The sequence below is a fragment of the Vigna radiata genome, chromosome 6 (assembly GCF_000741045.1).
Source record: "Vigna radiata var. radiata cultivar VC1973A chromosome 6, Vradiata_ver6, whole genome shotgun sequence".
Classification (NCBI taxonomy): domain Eukaryota; kingdom Viridiplantae; phylum Streptophyta; class Magnoliopsida; order Fabales; family Fabaceae; genus Vigna; species Vigna radiata.
Genome location: NC_028356.1, coordinates 5,698,625 through 5,713,837, shown reverse-complemented (window position 1 = coordinate 5,713,837; position 15,213 = coordinate 5,698,625). Strand labels below are relative to the sequence as shown.

General features: G+C 32.8%; 3 protein-coding genes and 1 pseudogene across 5 annotated transcripts; 2 read left to right on the top strand and 2 right to left on the bottom strand.

Annotated features, from left to right (window-relative positions):
- Window positions 1-1,015: 1,015 nt before the first annotated feature.
- LOC106762939 (proline transporter 1) lies at window positions 1,016-4,021 on the top strand. 2 transcript variants are annotated; one of them, XM_014647067.2, is made up of 8 exons: window positions 1,016-1,254; window positions 1,427-1,553; window positions 1,640-1,864; window positions 2,005-2,099; window positions 2,692-2,881; window positions 2,970-3,094; window positions 3,192-3,407; window positions 3,502-4,021. In XM_014647067.2, exons 3-8 carry the CDS (start codon window positions 1,717-1,719, stop codon window positions 3,877-3,879), a joined length of 1,152 nt encoding a protein of 383 aa, XP_014502553.1. In that variant the 5' UTR covers window positions 1,016-1,254; window positions 1,427-1,553; window positions 1,640-1,716; the 3' UTR covers window positions 3,880-4,021. The 2 variants fall into 2 exon arrangements, with proteins under 2 accessions (XP_014502553.1, XP_014502552.1); XM_014647066.2 differs by having other exon boundaries at window positions 1,016-1,258.
- Window positions 4,022-4,618: 597 nt separating this feature from the next.
- LOC106764105 (immediate early response 3-interacting protein 1) lies at window positions 4,619-7,379 on the bottom strand. The gene is made up of 3 exons (XM_014648331.2): window positions 7,240-7,379; window positions 5,573-5,820; window positions 4,619-4,918 (listed from the first exon to the last, which is right to left on the bottom strand). The coding sequence occupies exon 2, from the start codon at window positions 5,814-5,816 to the stop codon at window positions 5,583-5,585; it is 234 nt and encodes a 77-aa protein (XP_014503817.1). The 5' UTR covers window positions 5,817-5,820; window positions 7,240-7,379; the 3' UTR covers window positions 4,619-4,918; window positions 5,573-5,582.
- Window positions 7,380-9,183: 1,804 nt separating this feature from the next.
- On the bottom strand, window positions 9,184-11,607 carry LOC106763305 (annotated as a pseudogene).
- Window positions 11,608-12,552: 945 nt separating this feature from the next.
- Window positions 12,553-14,853, top strand: LOC106762948 (60S ribosomal protein L35a-1). 2 transcript variants are annotated; one of them, XM_022781972.1, is made up of 5 exons: window positions 12,553-12,679; window positions 12,796-12,831; window positions 13,066-13,294; window positions 13,378-13,420; window positions 13,932-14,103. In XM_022781972.1, exons 1-4 carry the CDS (start codon window positions 12,648-12,650, stop codon window positions 13,417-13,419), a joined length of 339 nt encoding a protein of 112 aa, XP_022637693.1. In that variant the 5' UTR covers window positions 12,553-12,647; the 3' UTR covers window position 13,420; window positions 13,932-14,103. The 2 variants fall into 2 exon arrangements, with proteins under 2 accessions (XP_022637693.1, XP_014502567.1); XM_014647081.2 differs by lacking the exon at window positions 13,932-14,103 and adding an exon at window positions 14,644-14,853 and having other exon boundaries at window positions 12,558-12,679.
- The last annotated feature ends 360 nt before the right edge of the window (window positions 14,854-15,213 follow it).

The following is a 15,213-nucleotide window of genomic DNA, read 5'->3' as shown; positions in this document are numbered from 1 at the left end:
AGAAACAGACACCGACCAGTTATCACTTCCTTCACTCAACTACCTACAATTATTGAGCAATTCTCACCATCCTCACTCATCTTCCATCAAATGCCTTCAATCATCCACACAAACCTAAAAAGCTACAAAATTAACTTAGTAATAAAAATTAAAAAAGAAAACTGAGAAAAAAATGCGGATTCATAAAAAAAGAAAATACAAATACAAATGCATACCATCTTTTATATGTGATAATTCTCATAACCAAACCGAGCTACATAAAATGATTTCATATTTAAATAAATCAATAGCATCATTGTTTGGGTTAATAATTCATTACTTGTTATATACGAATACTTGTAAATATTTAAAAAAAAATAAATTATTACAATAAAATTACAAAAAATATATAAAATATAATATAAATTAAATTAAATATAAATTTAATTTAATTTTAATTAAATTTAACCTTATAAAATATGAATTAATATTAATTTTAATTAAATTTCACTTAATGAAATATAAATTAAATTTTTATTTTTATTTTTTTATAATAAATACCTACAACTTTAATAATATAATATTCACACGGACTCGTTCATAAACTAATATTAAAACAATACATATAGTAAATACTCGCAATAATTATTTGTGACAAATTTTATTCAAAAATTTTATTCATAAATATCTACGTACCCACGCAGGATCAAATGATTTTAAATGGCTGGAAAATTAGTGGAATTTTGTTAAAATTTAAAATATCTTATAGAAAGTGGGATTTTTTATTTTATTTTATTTCAAAACACTTTTCCCATACCTACCTTCTGTGCTTTCTTTTTCGTCTGTTTTGAACTACTCTTCGTTGTGCGGGTTTTCGGGTTACGTAACTAAAGATTTTAATATTTGATTGACCATTTTAAAAGTAATATAATTAAACCAAAGAAAACATTTAATAGAAAAAAAAATGAGAATTTGAAAATTGTTACACAGTAGTAAAGTTGTCGGGAAAATTAAAAGAAGGGGACAGTTGAGAACGTATTTTTCAGTTTTCGGAAATAGAGGTTTAAGGATACAAATATTTGGAATGATATAAACAAAGTGAAAGTACGTAGATGCAGGAAGAAAAAGTTGTTGTTTAAAATTTCAAAGCTACGATCGAGGCGAAACTACAAATGCGGGACCCACCAAACTCTAGCAAGTAGCATCAGACAGAGGCAGTGGCAGCGCAACCATAACCATACAGACGTAAACACACACTTAACAACGTAGGAAATTGTTGGTACCTTACCTCTGCTCTCTACCTCCAACCCACCGCACCGCAATCTTCTGCTGTCTTCTTTCGTATAAATTCAGCGCCAGTTACACTTGTTATAACTATAACTACTACTGCTGCAGTTTAGATTCCGATTTATTTATTTATTTGTTTATTAAATTATAAATTGAAAAGAGATTAACGCTGGCGGTGAAGAACGTTTCTGCGCCGGCGGCTGAGCAGCTCGGCGTCACGCTGATTACCGATGAGGAAAACGGTGCGGGTGTTGAAATCCCGGATACCGCGCATCAAATTAGCACCGGTGCGTTCCTTCTTCTTAGCTCGGTCTATACACTGCTACTGAATTGGGGATTTATGAGATTGAATGAATTGGGGAATATTTTGCAGATTCGTGGTTTCAGGTGGGGTTTGTGCTGACCACGGGCATCAACAGCGCGTATGTGCTTGGATATTCTGGGACCATCATGGTACCCCTGGGTTGGGAATGGGGTGTGATTGGTTTGATTCTAGCCACTGCGATTTCGCTCTACGCCAACGCTCTTATTGCTAGGCTTCATGAATTTGGAGGAACAAGGCATATTCGATACAGAGATCTTGCTGGATTTATATATGGTATTTTCTATATATCTGCTTCTGAATAAATCAACAGCGTAACACAACCGAACTGTTTTTTCTCTTGTTCTGTACGGAAGTACATGAGCATATATGCTCATGCTTTTGGTTTTATCTCTCATTCCTTTTTCTTATTGCAGGGAGCAAAGCTTATTCCCTCACATGGACTCTGCAGTATGTCAATCTTTTCATGATAAATGTTGGCTACATCATTTTGGCTGGTTCGGCTTTGAAGGTAAATGGGGGCAACACTTGTGTTTCTTTAACTGTGTTGAGACACTGCTTTGTTTGATTTTGGGTCACTTTTACGTGTTTAATTCTGAGTTGAGGAATTGATTCTTAGAAAGAAATAATGGAATTGAAGTATTTTTGGGTAATTTCTATTTTTGATAGAAAGTTTGTACTAGAGTCAACTTGAAAAAACTTAGTTTTCTTTTTACAGAGAAATTTATTTAAACTGACACTAAACTTTAATAGTAGTTTATTTAAAATTTATCTTGTCATCTCTCCTTCTAACATACGTACAGTTACAAACAAGTGTGTTATTGATGCAGTCATAATTTTTTTTTCTTTTCTATTTTATGCAGAATGTAACGCTTATGAATCTTCATATGAACTGTTCATTAATGATTTCATTTTCCCGTTTCTCAAGAAGCCTTCCAAAAGTTTTATTTAAAGATACTTCAACTGCTTCATTTTTTGTCAACTATTCTCTAGTTGCGTTGTATTGACTGCACTGTTATGTTTCTGTATCAGAAAAAGTGATGCAGAAATCGTTTAGTAGTGTTTCGAATAGCTCTGATCTTTGTTTGTTCACTGTTTTGCAGGCTGCTTATGTTCTATTTAGGGATGACGATGGGATGAAGCTTCCTTATTTTATTGGCATAGCTGGATTGGTTTGTGCAATGTTTGCCATTTGTATTCCCCATTTATCGGCTCTTGGAATTTGGCTGGGATTTTCAACAGTCTTGAGCCTAGTGTATATTGTTATAGCATTTGTTCTGTCGGTCAAAGACGGTAATCTCTCATTCTATTTTCATTCTCTTTTTATGCTTGATGAACCGGAAGCGAATTCGCATACTAATCTCCCCCCTTGCATCAATAGGTATAAAATCACCACCTCGTGATTATAGTATTCCGGGGACACCAACAAGTAAAATATTCACAACAATTGGAGCATCTGCTAATCTTGTGTTTGCATATAATACAGGAATGCTTCCTGAGATACAGGTAACATGCAAGCTTATACATATTGATTTGTTGAGTTTTGTGTGAATTAATAAAAACCCTCTTGAAAGTGAGTTTTATTTGGTTGTGGCCATCACAGGCAACCATCAAGCAGCCAGTTGTGAAGAACATGATGAAAGCTCTGTACTTTCAGTTTACCGTTGGAGTTCTGCCGTTATATATGGTAACATTTGGAGGATACTGGGCTTACGGATCTTCAACACCAACCTATTTGATGGCTGGTGTAAATGGTCCAGTCTGGGCTAAGGCCATGGCCAATATTGCAGCTTTTCTTCAATCAGTCATTGCATTGCATGTATAGTAACTTTCTAAACTGCAATTCATGTGCCACTAAATATTCTATTTAAATTGTATCACTGGCCTGATAACCCCTCTTGTGATTTTGGTAGATATTTGCGAGTCCAATGTATGAGTATTTGGATACGAAACATGGGATCAAAGGGAGTGCTCTGGCTTTTAGGAACTTGTCATTTCGAATCATGGTGAGAGGTGGGTACCTCGCTATAAATACGTTTGTATCAGCTGTACTGCCATTTCTTGGAGATTTCATGAGCCTCACTGGAGCAATCAGCACATTTCCCCTTACATTTATCCTTGCAAACCATATGTACCTGGTGACACAGAAAAACAAACTAACGTCCATCCAGAAGCTCTGGCATTGGATCAATATTTGTTTCTTTGCCATCTTGTCTGCTGCGGCAACTATTGCAGCCCTGCGGCTTATTGCTGTAGACTCCAAAACCTACCATCCTTTTGCAGATGTATGATTAAATGCATTATATTCTTTCGGCAATTGTAGTTATAGTGGGTTTTGCTTCACATATGCTTTCGTTAAAAATAACTACTTGGAATCTCTCCATGATATGCAAAAGGTCCTTTTCTCATGTAAGAAAAATTTATTTAACATTCTATCTAGTCTATTCATTTTAAAATTAACAATCTGTCTTTTTAAGATGCGAATCCTATTTATTTCTTAACTAACTACTCTAAAAAGGTATTTATTTCAAAATTACTTATTTTAAATTTAAAGAAATTGACTTGTAAAAAGTCTTACAAAATAGCAGTACTGGTTAAATATATTAGATAATTTTATTTACTTTTTCCTCCCATGTGAACCAAAACTACTTACCAAAGTATAAAATTAATTAATGATATAAAAATCTGCAAATCGTAGCTTTCTTTTTAACAAAGCCTTTCTCGACAACGTGGAGTTTATACCATTTAAATACTTTTAATTACTTACAGAAAATGAATAATTAAATAACTTGTAAATTAAGTATTAGATTTATTTATTTCTCAATAACATTTGTTTACTTTTGTTTAGTTTACCAGCTACCTAAAATTTTCCTTTCGCCAAATATAACTTCAACTTCCACTTAATTAACTTGAGGTAGCAAACAGACTTCTGACTTAAGAATTAACAAGCATTTTCAAAAGCCGTCAAGTTGAGAATCGTATGTTTTTGTAAAATTTATTTGGACAGTGTGAATTCGGACACATATCACCTATCAAGCAAAAAAGCAGTTAAAATCAATCTGAATTTACACAAGGAAAATTTGAAGAGGGTGTAACCAATCCTTAAAAAATGAATACAACACCCGCCCAATTAATATCAAAACCACGATGAACTCATTTTCTGATTCGCTTTGTCACTGGAAAACTTGATTTGACGATAACAAAAATCCTAAAAAGGACACTTTTAATGTATATTTCTACAATAGAATTTGACCCTTTTTGGGTAGATAATCCCTGTCCATTTTTCCTATCTAAGAACATTTTGAAATAATCTGATGATCACTCTTGAACCTGCCATCATAAAGAAACAGAAATCGTGTTAAATGTCATTATACCCAAGGCATATTGTTCAATGAGCATTTAAGGGAAAGGACACAAGAGGCAAGAATGCTTAGCTAGATGATAAGGAAAGGTTTTGCTCACCAGACTCACTCTACATGTTTGGTATAAACTATTTTGTTAGAATACAAAAAGTTATTTGTTTTATAAAAACTCTCGAAACTAACAAAATAAGATATTACTTGTCCAATATAAAGTGAATCAAGCATGCAAATAAAATTATTAACTTCACAATTAACCAAGGTAAGTTTAAAACTATCCGTTTTGGTTTGGTCTAATGTAAATTCCCTAAGTTAAAAAGGCCACATTAAACTAAGCTCACAATCTATAACTAAATTCAGTACATATATATTGTGTGCATGCGTTGTACTGCAATATCCGTCACAACCGTCACTTATAGAAAAATACACCTTGCCTGTAATGTCAACATATTATTCACTTTTACGTGATTTGTTGGTATAGAACACGAAATTTTAAGAAAAGTACAAGGCACTCACATCAAAAACAGATACTTGTTGTAATTAAATTAAAATAGCATTTAATAGCAATAAAAACGATGATACATTAGATGCATGTTTAAACCAGACATATGTATTGACATCTTACCTTGCTGGCGTCATCCAGAAACTAACTTCACGATAATGCAGATAGAGTTCAGAAGTATAAGAGGAAATCTTAGGTACTGTGTTGCATAAATGAGACCTAAAACCTGGCCTTTGAAAGACTTTGTCTGGCCAGCTGAAAAATCTGATAAGCCCCATCCTCTGGGTGCAAGAAATCGGTCCTCATTCAGTATTGCTAGTGCATTTGCAAGAAGAAGGAACCCCTCAAGTAATGTCCACAAACCCATTTACCTGCAACGTAAAGAAAACCAACACAGCTTACAAAAAATTCCAAGTCATTTGCACTAGTCTTTCTTTGTTGTTCACCTATAAACAGAAGTGGAGAATAACAAATGACTACGACAAATAAAAAAGATTGGTGTTGTACACCCCTCAACCCCCTCCAAATGAACAGTCTCAGGCTACAAAAATTCTATAAGAAAGGGAAGCTTAATTTTAATTTATCAAATCAAATACTGCATCCCTAATATTCTTTAAACTAAGGAGAAACATTAGAATCTTACTTTTAAAAATCATAACTAGGGTGATTTTTAATAGGTTGACAATGTAAAAACTTTACAAATAGCATCCATCAAAATTGAACTCATAATAAATAAGCGCAGGGAATTGCTAGCATTCTTCTGAATACAAAAACATGACTATTGAATTACAGAAAATTGGAAGATATGATCATATAAAGACTACTTAGCGCTTTACAAATCAGTGAAAAACTATGCACTGGCAAGTAAGAATAAGGATCAAATTCATTCTAAAGTACTGACGGAGGCAGATAACAGCCAGAAACATAGTATAAAATTATGCATCGGCTACTACAAAACCAGCAGTTCCCTGCATTTACTACTCTAAATTACCTCAAAAAGGTCAATGGTCACTAATGCAACTGATAATTTTTGGAGAAAAAGGCATAATTAACCATAAGCATGAAACAGCTAGCAGCACTATGTACGCGTTTTATATGACCAAATCATAATCTCAAGATTGCCTCGTATTTGGCTAACCATAGCAGTCAAAATAAGGGCTCAAGGAAAAGTAACCGTAACCATTAAATCAAAATGCAGAATGGTATCCCTGAATCTGATTTGGTAGATAATACACTTTGTTGAAACATATGGGGAGAATACAGCAATAGGATGCTTTCATTGTCAAAGAACTGACAGACTTGGTACAAGGTTGAATATTTTACCTTAGATGAAGGCTAGATAATCCTTAAATTTTACAAATAATTCTCATTCTCAATCGAGAAATTTCTAATTCAATTGGAAGTATGGAATAAGAACACTTCAATGGTAGTTTCTTTTCCCGCTGTATTATACCCCTTCTTTTTATTTAGATGTCAATAAGTGTAGACCAAAGTACTCACTTCAAAAACTTTGAACAATAGGCAGGACCAAGTGATTTTAAGACAGATCGGAGTTCAATGAACTCGGATCAAACAACAGACATACAAAGTAATTTTTGACGAGTACGAAACCCTAGATCCGCCAACAAATTCAACATCCTAAAGTACATATGACCTAAAAAATTGATTTACAAAAGAGAACGAACTAAATGACCACCTAAAACTTCGATTGAACAGGGGCACAAAACTGAAGAACAGCAAAATAAAAAAAATATAAAAAAATGAAAACAAAAAAATATAAAAAAGATAACCTGAGAGAGGAGCACCAAGGAAAGTGTAAACCGCGGCGGAGAAGTGGAGGTGATTGGTGAAATCAGAGAAAACAATAAAAGCACACCACTAAAGAGAATAACCCAACCTTTTGGAAGAGCATCTACTATGTATCAGATTTTTCTTAATTTGGATAAATTTCGAGGTGTCATCAGCAATAACTTATTCTTAAAAAAAACTCTCTTTCTGTGTGTTAAATGCAGATTAAAAAAAAAGTTAACAATTTTTTTTTATAATAAATTACATGTTATTATTTTATTAGTTAATTTAAATTTATTTTCAAAAAAATATTTAAAACCAACTAATAAGAAGTTATTGTAAAAAACATTGTTAAAAAACATTTTTTCTTAAAAAAAAGAAAAAACTCTAATTTTCAAAATAATTTATTAATTCTTTTAATTAATTACCTTTACTCTCTTTTCTTGAGTCATTTAGAACTTTGATATACATGTGATATCTGCATACTGTTCCAGAGAGTTCAAGATGAATTTGTGTCCAATTATGATCATTAAAATATGTTCAAATCATTAATCTGAATTTTCTTTATATAGAAAATTCTTAAAAGTTAGACTAGGAGAAATAGTTGAGAAAGTAGCTCAATTTGAGGCAGATTTCGACATGCATGTGATATTTATGTTGTTGTGTGCATGTCAAGATAAATATTTGTTTGTTTGTTAGAATAAGTTTATGTTTCCCATTTATCTAAATTTTCTTTTATAGAAATAGAATCATGTAAGAGTGAGGTCCTTAAAACAATAGTTGTGAAAGTATCTTGATTTTAGGTAAGGGAGGTTAGTTAATTTATAATAGTGTTTTTAAACTAATGTTTTAAATGGCAGAATAAGTATGATTTATATTTTATGTATTAATGTATTAAATGATATTGGTATTGAGGTTGAATTGGAAGTTTGATGATTGTATGACTATGTGGTCAAACGAATTAAGTTAAATATGTCATTTTGGTTAATTTGTTTTATATAAGGTATATTTTGAACTAAATGGTAGTATTTTTGAACTGAGAAAGGAATAAAATGTCTTAAATAGCTTAAAGTAATGATATGATATATTTATAGAATTATGAAAATTGTGAGCTAACCAGCTATTGAGCAAAAGTGTGGTTTTAAGATTTCAAAGAGCTCGAGTGGTCTTATTCGTCGGGTGAGCTTTAGAGAAATGTTCTTAGAGGTCCAATTTGATGGATGAAAATCTAAAGAGTAGAAAGAGTGGTTGGTCATCAAGCGAGCATCCTTCTAAGGGTGGTTCGTTGGGTGAGAGAATATTGTGGTTGAGCAAGGATATATTTTATATATGAAATTATATGTTTTATTTTTTGAATTTAAACTAGTGAGTGTATGACTGGAAAAAGTTAGGGTGTTGACCATAATCTATTTTATTTTTTTTATATGGTGAATAATAAAGTATAATATGGAAGATGAGTCATAATTTATTGTAAGGTATTGTTTGATAGGTGAATGTAGTTATTTCTGATGGGGAAGCATTGTATTTCGACATTATAGGATGTGTATTGAATATTGACTTTGTGTACGAGGTTATCTTAACTTTACTAACATTAGATTCACTGTAATTATAAATATACTTACTTTTTTGTGCATGTGTCTGAATTGTTTTTTTTTTTATCCGGATTTGATAATGGACTTATTATTTAGATTATCTTATATATTTGTTAGCGTATAAGCTAATGTTTGAATTTTTTTTGTAAGATTTAAGTAATTACTTTAACTTTTATTTTAAAATATACCTTACAAAATATTTTTTAATAAATAATAAGAAAATATTAATTGACATCAGTAAACAGGAGCTACTTTAAAACTATTCATTAGTCTATTCTAAGTAAGTTAATACACAGTTTACAACAGTTGAACATTTGGCTTTGATTACTCCAATAACTAGATTGTTTTGAATATTTACATTGTCATTTTCTGAGGGTCCTCACAGATGCAACCCGGATAAGGGTTTGCATAAAAGCTTTCTTCCCATTTGGGGTGTCGCTTTACTTTTCTACGATGTGGGCCTCCAATTTTATTTGCATGTATACTTTTCACCCTCGATGAAAATTCATCCCAAGAAATCAAACCATTGTCCAGTTGATCAATCAATCTCACAAATCGTTGTCTACAAGCAGAAAGAACCAGATTATATTCACACGAATGATATACTAAATTTAAGATTAATAATGTTTTTTTTCTTCAAACTATGGTTTTGTTAGGTTCTATATATGAATGCGGTCTTTTAGTCCAATAATGTTGGACTGTGACAAACTACAAATCAGGTTAGATATAGTTCAACGGAGATTGATTCGTCATTTGTCACGTCAGAGGACAGTTTTCACTATTAAATGAGATCATTGAAATATAAGAAGGAAAACCAAAATGATCCTAAATTTAAAAACAAACATAACTAGTACTTGTCTGGGTCAATAGTTTTTCGAAATCCTTGAAATGCTCGATGACCACGAGCTGCTTTGGCCATGTGCCCATCATAACTATAAACGAAAACATCACTTTCTACTGCTATGATGTAATCGAGAGCAGCAAGTTGATTCTGGTGACCCTTAAAAGGTCGAAGCTCTTCTTCAGTGGCCAAAGTGGAGTGTGAGAGCAAGTAACGATACTTCCTTTGGAGAGGTTTCATTTGATCTTCTCCAAAAATCTCGCCTGCAGCTATGTAAATTTTTGTGTCAAAAGGGTAACCAAGTGCTTCAAGAAACACAGCAGCCTCTCTTGGAGTCATGGGGCAACTACCCCCTAAGCGCCTTGATTTGCTATCAATCTCCTTCACCTTCCAATGTTTCACCTTATATCTCATCCTCTTAAGTTCTTCAGCTTCTTCTACTGTCAAGTTGTGGCTACAACCTGTAAAAGCAAGCATGTCCTTTTCATATCTGCAATATTGGCACTTGCTTGTGAGACAAAGCTTATTTAATCAAACATATGTACCATAAATCGAGTATACGTGTTAGAGGGATTAATTAATTACCTTAGATGAAGAGCAATGTAAGGAGTACCATCTTTTCTTAGTCTATTTACCAACTTCATTCCAAGCTCTTCAATTGGAACTGCGAACCTAAGCCCTTCATACATAGCCTTACAACGTACTTTCTGAATTGGATTGGTTAAACCATTGTTCACCAACCGAGAATCAGTATGCGTAAATTTTAGCACTTTGTGTTTCTTCAACAATTGCACCATCTCCCCAGCGTAATAAGCCGCCTACATGTTTCAAAGTACACAAAAAGTTTATATATATGAATATCGTAATAACTAGTTTGTGAACTATTTATGGAGATGATGTTTTATTGCCTTAGACCAAGATACTGGAGCCTTCAAAAATGGCTTAATTTTCGCCATTTCTGGTGGTAGAGAATCCACTATATGAACATCATCGTTTAAAACTTCAATGAAGTTCTTCCAGTTAAAAATTTGCTTAAAATCACTGTCACAACACTGCAAATTAGAGAGGAAAATATATTCTTGTTATGGAACTCAGGTAAATGAGATTTCACACCTAGAATCCGTCCAGAAGGAATTAGTATCTAATGTAGGTAAAACCAAAGTGGCTTTCATGATTTTTGCAACAGCAACCATGTCACTTATCTGCAATTGGGTGGAAAATATGTTTATATGTATCTCATAAGGTGTAAGTAAGCAATATATAATCTCGAAAAATAATAAACAAACATGAACAAAGATAGATTTCATACACCAGCTCTCATTTGATTTAACCCTCCATTTGCATGCACCAGAAGGTAACCATTGGTCTCATTTCCCTTCCCTACAGGATAGAAAGTTTGCTAGTTACAACCATGGAAAAATATGAAAAAATTATAATGGCTTGTTTTCTCAAATTTTGAGCAATAGAAAACTTTGGACTCACTGTGACTATTGGCTGAACCAATGCATTTGTGGTAGTTTTTACTGTTGGGATGCTGCCATATTTTGAGAGTCTAACTAACAGATATCAAAGGAAAACTAGCATCACAGTCTAATCTAAATCTGTATGTAATTACAATCAGAGTAAAATAACAGATGGAACAAAATGTTGTATACCGGTGACTTTGTTGGTGACGGTAGGTGCTTTACAACATTTGTACGATTTATAGGGTCAAAGTCTAACTGTTCAGAAAACATATTCAACAACACAAACTTGGCAATGACACACATAAAAACCAAAACCATTAAGCCCCAAAACATATGACGTCCAAGCTTAAGCCTCAAAACTTTTTGCCAATGTCGTAATTTACGTTGCGGAGAGGACATGCCTCTGATGCCAGAAGACATCAATCCATGTCGTTCTTCTGTGCCTTCTGACATGTTCCTCCTTGTCAACATCGTGCACGTACGAGATTATTCACTACTTGAAAAAAGACAATAAGCGATTATTACAGAGATTAAGGTGAATGATGCAAAAGGGTGTGTGAGGTTATGAAAACAAAACATGCATTGGTGGAAAGTTGGACTTGTGTCATAGACTATGTTTTCTTCTTTTTCCTTTGGTGAAGCTTTTCTATAGATAAACGATTAGTTTATATGTCATGGCACCGAAACACCAGCCGATATACTCTCTTTGTTTCAAATGTTTTTAGTTTGCATCTTAATTGCTATATCGAGTTTTATAAAATATACGATTGTCAACTTATCTACTCTTTGCAAAATTTCCATTTTTATCTACGCTTATCCCTCTCTCACCAACATTCTCTCATTGTTTTTATCTTTAGGTTATTTTCGTCAATTTTAAATTATAATAAAAGCCTATTAATCCATATTACTTTGTTACTCAAATAAACTATAAAAAAATTGTTAAAAATATATTTTGCAAGATAATAACTTTTTCATAACAATTTTCTTTTTAACAATAATCACGTATCATTATTCCATTGGTTTAAATCTACTTTTAAAAAAAAATATTTAAAACGAACTCATTATTAATCACTATATGTCAAAATATTATAAAAAAAAAGTAGTTAAAAAAACATTTCTCAATTCTTAACATTTAAAACTGTTCAAACCTAACATTTTTACATTATATTTTAAATTAAAATAATTAATTAAATAATTATAAAATGGTTCCGTATTTTTGGAATTCTTTTATCCAAATTTAAAGCAAATTAGTGTATAACTAATGTTTTGTTTTTTTTTTTAAAAAAAATATTAAATCCGTATAGCTACTAATAATCTATATTTTAAAAAGGGTTTAAAACTGAAGCAAAAGGCCTTGGGAAGCCCAATTCAATGGGCCTTGCAGAAAACCCTAGCTTGCCCGCTTTGTTACTCTGTCTCTATAAGAACCCAGAGACTTATATCGCAGAACATGCTTCCGCCGAGCTCAGAAGAAGAGAAGAGAAGAAGGAAGAGGCATCTTCATTACCAAGATGGTTAAAGGGCGCCAAGGAGAACGTGTTAGGTTTGCGATCTGTAGTTTCTATCTCTTCTAATCATAAATTTCATTTTTACAAATTTTAGCGGAATGCACATTCATGAGCTTTTGTTTATGCTATTGTGGTTTTTCTCCTTTGCCAGACTTTATGTCAGGGGCTCAATTCTTGGATACAAGAGGTAAGCTTTTTTTCTTTTTCTTTTTCTTTTCAATTAACGTTAGATTCATTTTTTTTTTCAATTATGTATCATGTGTTAACTTACTTCAAAGGTGCGTGCAAGAGTGACAGTATTAGGTTTATGATTTTCTCATAATAGTTTTAATCTATGCCATGTATATACAGTAGATAATAGATGTTGATTAAGGTAGTGGGACTATATTCGTGCTAAGAAAAAAAAGATCGTGTTGTTCAGGTCCAAGTCGAATCAGTACCCAAATACTTCTCTCATCCAGATTGAGAATGTAAACTCCAAGGAAGAAGTTGCGTGGTACGCTGGGAAGCGCATGGCTTACATTTACAAAGCCAAGGTAAAGAAGAACGGCAGCCACTATCGATGCATTTGGGGTAAGGTCACCAGACCTCATGGTAATAGTGGTGTCGTTAGAGCTAAGTTCAAGTCAAATCTGCCGCCAAGATCGATGGTATACTTTTTGACACAGAATTCGTTTTTGTTTTTGGCATTTTTTTGGTGGTTTATTAGTGTTGACTGTTGATGCCTTTGCAGGGAGCAAGGGTGAGAGTGTTTATGTATCCAAGCAATATATGAGGTAAATTTTCTTTTTTTCAAAAAGATATGCATTATCAAGTGTTAGCCCGCTATGTTTCATTGTAAATTATGATCTCAGTTTGGATGCCGCCAACTGTACACACTTGATTTCGAAACTCGGATATATGAACTAGACACTTTTTTAAAATACAAACTGTCCCAATAAAGGAAACAGTGAAGGATTTCTGCATCAATTAATCACTTTCTATGAAAGAAGGATGGCTTCTAAGCTATATGCAATTGCCAAACTGCCGAAGTACTTTGTTCCTTTTAATTCAGTTTAATTTAATATAAAAATTTGATACTAATCGTATCTGTTCCTGACGAAATGCCTTGTCCATTATTCATATTAGGCCAAGTTTGTTTTCTAAATTTTGTATGCTTGTTCAGTTTGTGGAGATTTCATATGATTTCTAGTTTGTCTAAGTCTAATAATTGATTTTTAGTTTATTGCTGCCTTTTGTCATATGATGCAGTGCTAATCCCTCTATTCAAACTCTGTTGTAGTGTAGGTGTTTTTCCCTTTTTCGTTATTTGAAGTTTGCACACAGTTCTTCTTGGGAACCTAGTAAAATCAATTTCCAGGATTTTATATGTGCAGATAGCAAGTAAAAATCCTTTCTGCTTGAGCCTTCTCCCTTGTCCATGGAGATATGCTCCAATGTAATTGGTTCACAGTTTCATTCAGAATCTGAAATTTGTTTGTTATTTGTTATGGGGTCTGCTTTCTGCATATTAAGGTGTAGACGGCACGGTTAATAATAGTTTTCAGATTGTAACCCAAATCGTTGTTATTATATTTTTACCATATTTCAGTTGGTAAGACAATGCCAATTCCTTCATTTTAAACTCGTCATTGTATTGTTTTTTGTTCTATCTGTCCTGTTTCTTTATTTCAAGGATGAATTGATCACTTTCTTCTAAAAGTGCACACAGTTCTTCTTGGGAACTTTGACAAAATCAATTCCTAGGATTTTATCTGTGCGGATATTAAGTGAAAAACCTTTCTGCTTGACCAGTCTTCTTTTATCCATGGAGATATGCTCCAATGTAATTGGCTTACAATAATGTCAAGTATTATTACACTTAAGAATAGCTGCTGGCAAATAAAATTTCAAAAGTTAACATGTTTCTGCTGTGGTAGTGCACTTAGGAATATCAAGTATGATGATCCTATTTTATCTACATGATCTAATTGGCTTTGAATGCACCTTGGTTTTGCAGATTCTCAGGACTCGTTGGTCGTGGGGCTTGTTTGTTTGGATACTTAACACAGATTTGCATTATGCGAGTCAATTTTTTATGTTTCTTTTTAGCTCGTGAGCAGAATTGTATCTCGTTTAGGATGACAAATGAATCGTATGTTTCTTCATCAAGGAGGATTTCGAGTCTTAATTTTATAAATGGATTTTTTTACTCAACTCTTTCACCTTATGGTCAGTTTGGTATCCACTTAAACTTTGGAGTTAAAAAATTCAATGACGTAGTCCCCCACTAAATTGTTATAAATTCTTATTGAAAGAGTAATGGCTAAAAAAGTTAGTTATGCAAGTTTTATAAATTAAAATTGCGAATAGGAATTTGTTACAAGTAGTTCTTCTATAATGCTTACTAATTAAAATTACGCCCCCTATTTCTTTATTTTGTCTGATTGCTTTGTTCAACAAAAGATACAATAATGATATTGTAGCGGGTATAGTTTAGTGGTAAAAGTGCGATTCGTTTCAAGGACTCCTTCAAAGTTAAGGGATCCCCCGTTTGATTCATATCCCGATCAAAAACTTTATTTTTTAT

Coding starts and splice junctions, on each gene's coding strand:
- LOC106762948 (XM_014647081.2), top strand. CDS start 12,648: ATGGTTAAAGGGCGCCAAGGAGAACGTGTTAG. Junction 12,832..13,065: donor TCAATTCTTGGATACAAGAG/GTAAGCTTTTTT, acceptor CGTGTTGTTCAG/GTCCAAGTCGAATCAGTACC. Junction 13,295..13,377: donor ATCTGCCGCCAAGATCGATG/GTATACTTTTTG, acceptor ATGCCTTTGCAG/GGAGCAAGGGTGAGAGTGTT.
- LOC106762939 (XM_014647067.2), top strand. CDS start 1,717: ATGGTACCCCTGGGTTGGGAATGGGGTGTGATTGGTTTGATTCTAGCC. Junction 1,865..2,004: donor TCTTGCTGGATTTATATATG/GTATTTTCTATA, acceptor TTCTTATTGCAG/GGAGCAAAGCTTATTCCCTC. Junction 3,095..3,191: donor GAATGCTTCCTGAGATACAG/GTAACATGCAAG, acceptor TGGCCATCACAG/GCAACCATCAAGCAGCCAGT.
- LOC106764105 (XM_014648331.2), bottom strand. CDS start 5,816: ATGGGTTTGTGGACATTACTTGAGGGGTTCCTTCTTCTTGCAAATGCA.